Source organism: Rhinatrema bivittatum, chromosome 2, assembly GCF_901001135.1.
Source record: "Rhinatrema bivittatum chromosome 2, aRhiBiv1.1, whole genome shotgun sequence".
NCBI classification, from domain to species: Eukaryota; Metazoa; Chordata; class Amphibia; order Gymnophiona; family Rhinatrematidae; genus Rhinatrema; species Rhinatrema bivittatum.
The window spans coordinates 301,629,597-301,643,100 of NC_042616.1; the positions used below are offsets into that span (position 1 = coordinate 301,629,597).

Here is a 13,504-nt window from a genome sequence, read left to right on the forward strand (position 1 = left end):
ACTGTATCTGTAGTAAACAGTGTCAGGACACAATGACTGAGAATTTTATGGGACCCACTGGCTCTCCTTCTCCCCACTAGCATGTACTTTCTTTTCAAAATAGAGATCATGCTGTCATGGGGAGGAGCACCCACATGGCCCTGGAACTCACACAATTATTTTGTCCCCATACTGCCAGCAACAGATACTCTGCCTTTGGCAGCTCAGTTTGAGGAGGAAGACGAGAGGAGCAGTGAGGACTAGTTGCATGTCAACCAAGGGATCTTGCTTCAGCAGACTGCTAGAGGGATTCCTCAAACCTCAGTCACTCCTCCAACTCTTGCCTCACTTTGAGCCCTAGTCCTGTAATGAAGTCCCATTGCCAGGACAAACCAGAACCGCTAATGTGTAAGACAAAGTACTTTCACAATTTGAATCCTATTTTAGCTTTTAGATGTCCATCAAAGGTCCACAAAGCAGGAATGTGTGCCTGTGAGTCAATGTATGTAACTGCAGGTCACCCATCTTGTAATTGGAATTCTCAAAGTCATAGTGGAATTTACAACTGTATTTCATGTGCATATGAATTGGTAGTTTGGAATGTGTCATAGTTATACATCTTAAATTTGTTTTATGCTTTAAATGAAAGCTTATGGATAAAGAATGTTATAGGGACATTGAGAAGATCAAGACAATTGGAAGTACATACATGGGAGCTGTTGGACTTGTACCAACTACAGGAACTAAGGTAATTCTATACAACAGTGCATGTAAATAAACATTACTTTGAGAACACAGCAGAGAAGGGAAATAAGTATGTTTTTCACAACACTGGAAATGTTCTTCAGTCATTTACTTTTAGCTTATCCTGAAAATGATTCCATGAAAAATCTGTTGTCAGTCGTAATAACATAGTAAATAATATCAGATAAAAAGCAATTGGACCATCCAGTCTGTCCAGTTCTCTTCTTCTCTAGCTCTCGACCAATATGCTTAGGTGAGCATATAGGGGTAGATTTTAAAAGAAGCGCGCAAGGCCTACATGTGTGCGCACTACCCGGCGCAAGGCCTACATGTGTGCGCAATTTTATAACATGCGTGCGCAAGCACACGCATGTTATAAAATCCAGGGTCGGCGCGCGCAAGGGGGTACACAATTGTGCACCTTGCGTGCGCCGAGCTGTGCTGCCTTCCTCCGTTCCCTTCTCCCTAACCTAACGTTCCCACCCCTTCCCCTAACCTTTCCCCCCAGCCCTACTCTAACCCCCCTGACTCTTGTCTTACCTTTTGTGCCTGCCTCCGAGCAGGCGCAAGTCATGCACGCCGGCAGCCTGCCGGCACGCGATCCTCTGACATAGCAGCAATGGCTGCTATGTCGGAGGCCTCTGTTCCTGCACCCACTCTGCCCCGGAAAGCCCCTTTTGTAAAGCCCCAGGACTTACACACGTCCTGGGGCTTTACACGCGTCGCCGGGCCTTTTTAAAAAAGGCCCGGCGCGATTAACCCTTTTAAAATCCAGCCCATAATTTCCCACACCTAAACCAACACAAGCATTTTCCCCACTTTCTCAACCCTGTTCCTATCACTGCCCTCTATATCTGTCTAAAGAATAATGAAATTCCATTGCAGTGCTAGCCTCCACCATCTCCAGATCTTGCTATTTTCCTCTCTGGTTCTTACAAATCCTATACTTAATCCAACACCCAGTCCCACTCCCATGTGGTAACACCAAGTTTTGTAATAATCCACAAGGCCACCAGTGCTAACAAGACTCCGGCCACATCATCCTCATTAATATCAGGGTTAAAACAAATTCCCACTTTGCTAAGGTTACTCTCTGAAAGCTTCTTTGAAGCAAGATGCAACCATGCAACCAATCTCAGCTCATTGGCTTGTAATCTCCCCTCTTTGACAGTTTAAGATTCATAAGTCTAAGATAAGACTCAAGTTAGGAAGCAAAGCCAGTAAGAGGCAAGAGACTCTCCTACTGCCAGCTCAGCATGAGTAGGATAGGATGTGTCTGAGGATCTCCAGGGTATTTTAGGAAAGGGAAGGTATAGAGAGTGGGGAAAGGAGCTTTATTTTGAGCTGGAAATCAGTAGAATCAGAACTGGTGGGCTCATTTCGAGGTCAAGGAATAAGAATGGGCTGCTGCTTTTTAGTGCCAGAGGGATTGGAAGAGGGAGGGGCTGTTTCCCTAGATCCTTTGATCTTAAAATAAGAACATAAAATATGTCATACTGGGTCAGACCAAGTGTCCATCAAGTCCAGTATCCTGTTTCCAACAGTGGCCAATCCAAGTCAGAAGTACCTGGCAAGTACCCAAACATTAGATAAATCACAAGCTACTATTGCTTATTAATTACCATAATAGCAGTTTATGGATTTTTCCATTAGAAAAGAATCTAAACCTTTTTTAAACCCAGTTACACTAATTGCTGTAACCACATCCCCTGGTAATGAATTCCAGAGCTTAACTGTGTGCTGAGTGAAAAAGAATTTTCTTCAGTTTGTTTTAAATGAGCTACTAGCTAGCTTCATGGAGTGCCCCCTGGTCCTTCTAGTATATGAGAGAGTAAATAATTGATTTACATTAACTTCTTCAAGTCGTTTAATGATGTTTTAGATTTCTGTCATATCTTCTCTCAGTCGTCTCTTATCCAAACTGAACAGCCCTAACTTCTTTAGTCTTTCCTCATAGGGGAGCTGTTCCATTCCCCTTATCATTTTAGTTGTTGTTCTCTGCATTTTCTCCAGTGCAGCTATATCCTTTTTGAGATGCGGTGACCAGAATTGCACACAGTATTCAAGGTGCAGTCACACCATGGAGCAATACAGAGGCATTATGACATTTTCTGTTTTATTTATTTATTTATTTATTTATTTATTGAAGAGCTTTTATATACCAATGTTCATGTACTGGTACATATCACGTCAGTTTACATAGAACCAAAGTTGGAAATTACATCGAACAAGAAATTAGAAAATTAAAAAATTAGAAAAATTACATCGAACAGGAAAAATTAAGAAACAAGATAATTACATTGAGTAAGAGGGTGCAAATAATAGGGCTAACTTCGTGAGAACTTATAGATAAAGCTTAGGAAGACTTAAAATTTAAAATATTACCAATAACAAAAATAACAGTCAACAAAATTTAAAATTATAAAATTATTATAAATAACATAGCGGACAACAAACTCTGGGGTTACGACCGACTTAATAAGCATGAGTGCAAATTAAAGTACAGCTAACTGGAAATTTATGTATATGGCATCAGACATCTGGTGTAATGGGGTAAGAAATGTGTGAATCAATCCAAAAGGGAGAGACCTTTAAGTGAAGGCTTTTGTAAAAAGCCAAGTTTTGAGCTTCTTTTTGAATGTTCAACTACAGGTTTCTAGACGAAGGTCCGTGGGGAGGGCATTCCAGAGAGAGGGGCTGGCAGTTAAGAATGCTCGACTGCCATTTTATTCACCATTTCCTTCCTAATAATTCCTAACATTCTGTTTGCTTTTTTTGATTGCCACAGCACACTTAGCGGACAATTTTAATGTATTATCTTGAGCCAGTTAATTTATATTGACATGCATTTGAATATGATTATCTGCTTTTGCTAACAGCATAAAGATAGATTGTGATTAAATGCATAATACAAGAAATATAAATTACAATTCAACAATCATAAAAATTAAATTGAAAATAACACAAATTAATATAAAATAAACCCAAACTGAGCTATCAAATTGTCCCATCTTATCCTTAAGTAAGAAAAACCTTCCAAAAATCAAGTATCTTTCCCAAGTACTTGGCCAAAATTCTGGCCTAGCTCACTTTCTAAAGCAAAGATAATTTAATTCAGCCCAAAGTTCCTGGGGAACTGAATTCCAGCTAAGTGGAGAAAAGTAAGTGAAAACCAGCCATCTAGTGGAAGCCAAATGGAAGTAATGGAAGATGATCACTTTAAAAGGGGCGCGCGCATGTCCATATACGCAAAAATTTGGGCGCGAGCACACATGCGCTAGAATTTTGAATCATCCGCACAAGTGCACGCACATTATATAAAATATACCTAGCGCATGTATTTATGCTCCTAATTTTAAGCAGTTACAGGAGGAAACATTATTTGCGAACTTTCCTTAGGACTTGTCAGCTTTTCCCAGCACAAGTCAGCACATTTTATAAATATGCGCGAGAGAAGCAAATTCCCAGTTTTACTAATTAGTACACCAGTTTGCCCAGTCTAACTGTAGGTCATCAAGACCTCCCTGGTTCTTTAGCCTGCACCCCCCACCCCTGTCATTGTTTGGTTACAACGAGTTTTATGTTGATTTACACCCGATAAAGAGAAGAGGTAAATATGCACAGGTAACAGCCCTACGCACCCTGTGTTCACAGGTTATTAAATCGGGATTTATGCGTGTAAGTGTTGGCCCTGCTCCTGGAATGCCCCTGGCCCGCCCCAAATCCGCCCCTTTTTTTTTACACGAGCAAAGTTATCCGCGCACCAGTACTTACACGCGCAGGTGTGAGATTTATAAAATAGCAAAGCCCGAATAAGCACTACTTGTGCGTGCATCTGCTATTTTATGTGTGCCCATCTCTTTTAAAATTCACCTTTAGGAGACTTTGTTGAAAAGACCGAAGGGACCTGGTGGGTATGCAACTGTGCAAGCACTCAAACAAGTATTATAGGGGTAGGGTACCACCCCCCCCCCCCATGCAAACAGAGAATTTTAAATGTAGATCTCACTTCAGTGGGGAGCCAGTGCATGTTGAGCAAAACATAAGTCCAATGCCAAAGGAGATACAAAGAAACTTAATAGGTCCAAGAACGTAATAATTTTATATAAAGATTTCTTTTTTATTCAAAGCAGCAACTCCATTGCTCATTGCTCAATTGTCAAACATAACAGTTCTCTTTAGGGTCCCCCAGAGAAGTGCACTCCAGGATCCATTATTTGTGAGCAAAACATAAGTAACATGATCAAATTTCTTTTTTCCAATCAAACATCTAGTCACTATTTTCTGAAGTTATTGCAACCTTTTAATACTACTATAATGAAAACCCTAATAATGAGAATCATAATAGTCCAATGTGTTTGTTACCAATGAGTGGACAATAGTAGTAAGATCTGCCTCTTCCAAAAAAGAGCTGCAGGTAACAAACCAAATAAAATGACAAAAAACAAACAAACAAACAAACAAAAAACCTGACTGATGCATAGCATAGACTTGAAAAATCATTAAAAGTTGAGTATCCAGTATTTCTCCTAGTCTACTTGTGCTTATGCTAGATTTTTATTCCAGTATTATTCTGGAGATCTGCAGAAGAACAATAGGAGGGGGGGTTTATTTTAGAAAACCACAATGCTAGGGACATAGCAGCCTTTACTGAAAAAAAAAACAAACAACAAAAAACAATGTGATTCAGCCTCCAGACATGAATTCAGCTTGGCTATAACAGTGAGCAGAAATTGGTTTATATAAGCCACCAATTATATGTCCACATAAAATTGAAATTTAGCTCCAGATTCCTTGATTACAGTCACCAAAGGATTCAAGTAAATATTAAACAGGGATGAGACAAGGATAGAGCCCTGTGGCGTATTGCAGGATAAATGTTGGGATTCAGCTCATTGTTCTTTCATGGGATGGACTGAGTTTTGTTTGTCAAAAAGAAGACAAAATCATGTTAGAGGTGTCCCTGATAGGCCTTAGTCTACTAAATGCCTCAACAATTACTTGTAGTCCAAGGTGTTGAATGCACTGCAGTGGACATATCTAACTGGACCAAAAGAGCAACTTTACCCTTTACCCTTTCTGCCTGAATGAGTACTTCATCTAGCAATGCCAAAAGTACAGTTTCCATACTGTGATCTCTGTGAAGGCTGACTGCGGTGAGTGAAGGACATGAATGCAGGGGAATTGCATCTTATATAGAACACAGCAGTATTAAAAGGGACATTAACTCTCTAGATCAGCTTTTAAGACTGACAGTGCTCTGCATATAATTATTTTGGTAACTTGAGTGCTACAGGCCAATTTACTATGCTCACTATTTTTGTGGGGGCAATTTTATAATAACCTGCACAGCTGCAACGTTTATGGGTAATTTCAAATGGAATCTATGACAGGAAGGGAGATTTGCGCAGACATCTGTTTGTTATTCGCTATCGAGTAAATTTTCAAAGGGCTACGTGCGTAAAAACCGGGGTTTACGCGCGTGGCTGGGCCTTGCGCGTGCCGCGCACATTTTACAATAGGCCCCGCCACTCACGTATACCCCAGTACACGGCGTGGTATGGACAGGGAGGAGCGGAGTGGGGGGGGGGGGAGGGGCGGGCCAGGACAGCACCATTAGCCGCTATCCTGGGGAAGTGCGTTCCGGCAACCAGCCAGCATGCGCAGTTCACTTCAGCTTCGGAGGAGCAGTAAATAACAAAATAAAAAAATTAGGGCTTGGAAGGGTTAGGTTAGGGGTCAGGGAGGAGAGGGGAAAAGGTAGGAAGGATAGGGTCAGGGATAGGAAAGTTCCCTCCCAGTCTGCTCCTTAATTGGAGTGGTCTGGGAGGGAACTGGGGGAGGCTTGATTACGTTGCCGCTCGTAGGTTATAAAATACCCCCCCCCCCCCGCGTGCGCAAGTTGCAGGCCACCCGCATATGCGTGCGTGGATTTTAACATTTTGGGATTTTATTAACATGCGCGCGCTGGGAACCGCATACACATGGACGCTCGTGGGGACTTATTAAAATCGACCTCTATATTTTCAAACAGAAAAAATAGAGAAACAGAAACTGCCAGAAGCATTGAGTCCATAGAGCCTGCATAATGTCACACTATGCTTGTCCTATTTTTTTCTGGAGCTTCTTGATTGTGTTTCCAGAATTTCCACTGGGAGATGATTCTAGACACTCACCACCCTTCCTGTAAAGAAATACTTTCTCATATAATTATATAACTCATCAAGTTCCTCCTCCCCATAGTCCCCCTATTATAGCCCTTTGTTCCAGAACTTCCATCCAACCAAATTATTTTGCCTCTTCTGCATTATTATACCCTTGAGTTATGTAAAGAGCTCCTCCTCTCCTCCAGTGTATACCTATTTTGGTTTTGATATCTTACCTCATAAGACTTATTTACAGAATGATGCAGAATTCTGCATCCTCTAGATCAGTGGTATTCACCTCTAGTCCTCAAGGACCACAAATTAGTCTTCAATATATCCCCAATGAATGTGCATAAGATAGATTTGCCTACAGTGGAGACAGTATACATGCAAATCTATCTCAGGCATATTAACAAGGGATATTCTGAAAACCCGATTTCTTTGCAGCCCTCGAGGGCTGAGAGTGAATACCACCTCTCTAGATTGCCTCTGTGCTGTCTAATGCCACCTGGAGAAGCAGCCTTCAGAACTGAATGCATTATTTCAAATGAGGTTTCACTAATTACTTATAGAAAGTTGTTCCATCTCCTAATATCTGCTGATTGTACCCCTTCATATCTATATATTGTTATGATTCCTGCCCGCAGAGCTACTCTCCATGAGCAGGCCTCGCAACCCATCTGTTTCCCTCGCGGCAGGATGCTGCCGGCTCTGCTCGCTGAGGCCTGGAGGCCGCGACCATCTTCTGCCCTGCCCCACGGGGCTGACGCCGTCAGGAGCTGTGCCTTGCGGCCGGTGCCGCCGCCGAGACCCGAAGCCGTGCTTGTCCACTTCCTCCTCAAGTGGCAGGGATAGCCTGCTGCCACCCCGACATCTTGTTTGGCCTGGAGGCCGCCCTGAAGCCTGCCTCTGTGGTGGGGAGCCACTGCCGGCCTGTCTTCATGGCTTTGGCCGCTGACGCGATCCTCGGGGTCCTCCTCAGATGGCAGGAGGCCATCCTATGGCCTGCCTGCTCCTCCTTGCTCCTGCGCGGTTGGGTGCCACTGTCCGCAGTGCTGCAACTCACCTCTTCTCTTCAGCCTTCCTTTAGGTGCCAGCATGCTCCTCTTCATGCCATTTAAAGGGCCAGCCACAGGAAGTGATGCTGGCTTCTCCAGATGATAACTTCCTGCTTCAGCCCTATAAAAGGGATTCTTCTTCAGTCTCTCGTCGCCTTCGGACTGGGTTCCACAGTCGTCTGTGTCTTCTGACCGGTCTAGTTCTTCTGTGGTCTTCCTTGCTTTGATGGCTTCGTGTTGTGTCGTCATGTTCCTTGTTCCCAGTCCTGATGTCCGCCTTCGGATTGAGATGTCTTCGTGTTCCCGGTGCCTATGTTTTGGCTTCATGATGTCTTGTTCCTGATGTCGGTGTCGTCAGATGTCTCCGTGTTCCAGAGGTCCCTCGTCCAGGCTTCCCGATGTTCCAGCTCTTCCTGATGTTTTTCTCCTGTGCTCTTGAGCCTTCTGTTCTGCCGGCTCCTTGGATCTCCGGGTGACATGTCTCTGTCATTGGAGTTGCCTGCAGTGGATTCGCTTCCTGCGCTCCTGAGCCTTCTTGACCAGCCAGCCCTTGTGGTTCTCCGGATGACCCCAGCTCTGTCATCGGAGTCTCGCCTTGGCTGGATTCTTTCCTGTGCTCGTCCCACTCTCTGCGTGGTCCATGATCAGCCTCCTCAGGCTGTGTAGGGCGTGCAGTGGAACAGGGTGGTCCGTGACCAGCCCATTGGGTCCGCCCATGAAAGTGGGCTGTGTAGGGCGCCCTGAGAGACAGTGCCTATGTCTACCTTCCCAGCTTCTCACCTCGTTTGTGATGTCTTTGTATCAGCCCTTGTCTGTGATGTCTTCTGTGTTCCAAGGACTCCGTCTGCCCTTGTTCTCTGTCCGGCCTGCTGCCCATTGCCATACCCAGCGGCAGGTCTGAAAGGGCTTGGAATGGTCAGAGGACTGTTCATCAATCACCACGCCCCGGACAACCAACAACCATTGTGTTGTTGGTTGTCCGGGGCGTGCAGGTCCGGTTGAGGGTCAGACCTTGTTCCCTAGTCATTGCTTCAGCCTTATCTTGCCTTGATACCCATGCTCGCACCAGCTCACCTCCCGCGGTGTGGCTTGGGGCTCTTCCCTGGGTCATGCCGTGGCCCAAGGGCTCACATCCCTGTTTCAGAGACGACCGCGCCTCCGTACCCCGGAGGGTAAACGCTGCCGGAGGTCACGCTCGTAACATATATCCTAGCTTTTAACTGATTGTTTCCAATTTCTTATTTGGTTATGACAGTGATTGTTTTCAAAGGCAGTTTCATGCCCATAAGTAGTGCTTTGAAAATAGCCTCAGCAAGTACCAAGTATGTGCATAAAAGTATGCGTAGAACACAATTTTGCACGTACTTTTGCATGCTTACTAAATCGGCATGCCGAGCATGGAGTTTGGGTGGAACAGGGATTTATGTGCAGACTTTCAAGCAGGGGTAACTAACTTGTGCATGTATGCCATGCATGGTTCAATGCATGCCCAGGAATTTCAAAGTGGGTTTATGTGGATAAATCCACTTTGCAAATTCTGACTATAGTCTGTGGGTAAAAAGTACTCTCAATAAATTCACAAATGTTGCACACTAATTGTTTCCTTCTTTTCACATTTTCTGACTGCCTTGAAATATCCTTGAGTTTGCAAACCAGCTTTCTGTCTTTTTTTATACGCACATGTTTAAAAGTCCCAAATCAATATTTTGTGCTATGTATTGCTTTTTATTTGATTGGTGTATTTGTTTTCTTAAAGTTTGTTTTTCTTTCTGTATTACAATCACCTGGCTTCACCGCTGCTGGTGGCTATCTGGCTGCTAGGTAAAAGGGTTGCATGCATGATTTTATTTTGTCCTTATTGCCATGGTACCACCTGTCAGCACAGAGAGATCCATTCTACACTATTCACAGACTTCAGTAAAATAGATGCAGACTCGACTTTGATATATGTAAGGGTCCTGCCAATTCTGCCATTACTGTAATGTAGGCTATCTCAAGTTCTGTTATGTTGCTAACATGATAGCTAGACCTGAATGCCAAATTTGGGAGAAACCCATGCTTTGAAAGGCAGGGCTGTCTCTCACTGATGTGTAGGCTTAATAAACTGTAAATGAAGTCTGATGTTCTGCCTTTAGGGTAGTTGCCTGAATAACTCAGTCAAGGATCTTCTTTGAATGCATAATGTATGAGTAAACAATTTACTACTCTTACTGCTAGTGCTAATCATTTCTAAAGCACCACTAGACATACACGATGCTGTATTGATACACATACTGCAAAAAATTGCCTCTGCTCCATGGAGCTTACAGTCTAGACAAGACAAACATACATGACAAACAACGGTCTACAGAAAGAGCATTAAGTTAAAGTTAAGTTTAATATGATTTGCTAGACCACCATTGGATTTATAAAATAAAATCACAGCGGTTTACAGTTAAAATTATAAATCATGATCAAATATGCAAAAAGGCATTGAACATAATAGATAATAAAACTAATAACTTCCCCTCACCACACCCAGCCTCAAAGTCCCCAAACACATAACTGACTCAAATTTTTTCTATCCCTACTCTGTGCACGAACAATCACAAAGTTTGAAATACACAAAACATTATACATTGACAAAATGCAGATGCAATTTTCTGAGTTGTCCACTTGGGGAGAGCTGTGACTTGCACAACCTAACAACTATTAATGCATTATTAACATAAATTAGCAAATACATCACATACAATACATTTCTTGAACATATTAACAATAACAATGAAACTTAATGAGGTGGAAACCTTAATCACATAGGGGTAGATTTTTAAAGAAGCGCGCACGCATGTTATAAAATCGTTGGGCCGTGCGCACATCCACTACAGATTTCGTAATCCGTGTGTGTATGTGCGGGCGGCGCACACAAGGGGGGGTAGAATTCTGCAAATTTCGCATGGTGACGCATCCTGGCCTTCCCCAGTTTCCTCCCAGTCTGCTCCAATTAAGAATTGGACTGGGAGGGAACTTTCCTACCCCCCTTACCTAACCTTTCTTCCCCTTCCCCTCTCTTCCCCACTTCCTAAATCTAACCTACCTTCCTTTTTTTTTATTTTTTAAGTTGCTGCTCCTCTAGAAGCAACTTGCGCGTGCCGGCCAACACTTAATTGCGTCCTGGGGTTTGCGTGCGTGGCCAGGCCCGTTTGAAAATTGGTTCAGCGCGCGTAAGGCCCAGCCACTCGTGTAAACTCCAGGATTTACGTGCGTGGACAAATTAAAATCTACCAGATAACATTTACTTCTGACTCCAGTACCACCAAACCCAGAAGTAGCTCTCTGAATTGGAGAACCATGAGGGAGCTGTCATCAGCACCCCTCCACAAAGCTGCGGAAAGACATCGCTAATCTGGGCGTACCTGGGTCCCTTCTGATAGGCAAAAACTCACTCTTGAAGGAACAACACCAGTAAGGAAGCATACTGGTCCTACCAGTATGCTCACCCATGTTAGGCCCTCTTGCAGGGAACACCGGGCAGACATGTGCCACTTCTTTCAGATAACAAGCCCATGGGAAAATACCAGACAGGAAGCATTCTGGCCTCTATAGCATGCCCTCCCGTGTCTGCAATTGTAGAGAACAAAATCCATAAAACACTGCAAACCACAATACGTTAATCCACTTGGTGGGATATTATAGAGTTTTGCCCCTTCATCTAAGGTCCCTGGAACTCCCTGGTTAGAGAACAATGGTCATGGAGCACATAGCATTGTAAGTAAAAAGAGACTGGAACCCATTCCATACAAGGACCCAGAACTAAACAAAGTTTTATGAGACACTTTTCTCAAAAAATAAAAGAAAAACATGGGATGGTGATAATATTACCTGGAAAAAGATCAAAGCTGGGCATTAACAAGCAAAAAAAATGGAAAGAAAATCAGTATTTTATTTGGTAATTTTTTAAAATATTTTACACTTTTTTATAATTTTATTTTTCATATTTAAACAATACACACAGTAATTGCACACAGTAACAATAACAACAACATTTCCACCCATGTTACTTGGGATTTTAACTCATTCTTTCTACAGTTAATGGTAATATAGCAGCAAATCTATTTGTCTTCAAGGCCTCTTAGTGGCCAGTTGCCAGTTGCTTGAAGAACAGCATGAGGTAGAGTCTGTAAAATAGAGATGCAGAAAAAAAATCCTCCTACCCCAAGGCAACATAATTACAGCATTCTTTCTTAATTACAATGACTCAAGTCAAAAACAGCAGGAAAATACACCCCTATCCACCCTCTTAATAGAAATGGAACTTGTTATACAGTTAGACACTCATATCCCTCTTCTTTGTAACTTTCTGGTGGCAAAGACTCACAGTCATCAGGATGTGGCTTCTTTATGGTCAGTCCATTTGGTAGCAGTCATTCCATCTGGAATTTATCTACAAACCCATCCCATCGATGGTACATGGCTATATGTTTACAGATATTTCTCCCAGGTTTAATCTCCTCGATTCTTTTCTCCATCTGTTTACCATAATCGAGTTAGTTTTTCACAAAGGAATGGTCAGTCTTATTACGCATTTGTCTGCCTGCTCCAAGATCCATTCCTTTTTGTGTCTTTCTATGTAATTCATTATATAGGCTGGGATGTATGGGTATTGCAGACCAAAAAGAGCTCTTACCTTCCTCCATACTAAACGTTCAGCTTGTGAGGCTGCCTGATGGTTTGCCCATGTACTTGGGACTACCCGTGATTGATCCCTCACTTCTTTAGCACTTGAATGATCTAAAACTCCAATGTTTATCAATCTTTGAGGCCTGCTGTTGAGGGAAAACAATTTACTATTCAGATTTGACCAGTCTTCACCTGGCCCACTACAGGAAAAACCCAAAGAGTCCAGACACTCACGACAAAATTCTAGCATGGTCTCAGGGCCTTTTACTAATACATTGCTGTAGGGATTCAATATGGCATTGCATTGTCTTTCAATCGACACATTCAGAGCAACGTTCCATTCATGGAAATTAAAATTATGACTAAGAACTCTCTGGCTGCTCCTCTGTGGGGAATGGGAGCCTGTTGATCTCTCTTCGGATGATTGACTCTTGTAACCTAGGGGGCAATATGGGCCCCAGTGTCCACCAGGGATTGAAAGGTATGACCTGGAGAGGATCTTGGGGGTTTCAGAGGCTGAGAGGTGGGAGGTGAGAGGCTAAAGAGAAAGTTTTGACCAAGGGATGAGGTTGGAAAAGGAGGGGAGGATTTGCATTGCATGATTAAAAACTGAAAAAAAAAGTCTTTATATTGCATTGGGGCTGCCTCTAGAAGTAACAAAGAAGGGATTTTTTACACTTTAGGACAGGGCTTCAGGCCACTTGGGCCCTTTAAAAGATGGCAGCCTTAGGCCATGTAGCCACTGCCATGTGTAACTTCTTGGGGCAAGTAAGCCATGGAATTTATCCTGATGGATTTTACCACCAGGAAAAATACCACAGTTTATTAAATTATAGTACCAAACACTTCATTTTAGTAAACCCCACAATATTTTCCTCTATGTTTGTACCTGAGGCAAAGGAAGGTAATGTGACTTAC

At 43.0% G+C, this 13,504-nt stretch overlaps 1 protein-coding gene across 1 annotated transcript in view; it reads left to right on the forward strand.

Moving 5' to 3' along the window:
• Positions 1-13,504, forward strand: part of ADCY1 (adenylate cyclase 1) — a 676,474-nt gene that overhangs the window by 612,705 nt on the left and 50,265 nt on the right. Inside the window, exon 20 of the mRNA XM_029587086.1 lies at positions 629-727. Within this exon, the coding sequence (XP_029442946.1) occupies positions 629-727 (99 nt within the window). The remainder of the gene's footprint in view (positions 1-628; positions 728-13,504) is intronic.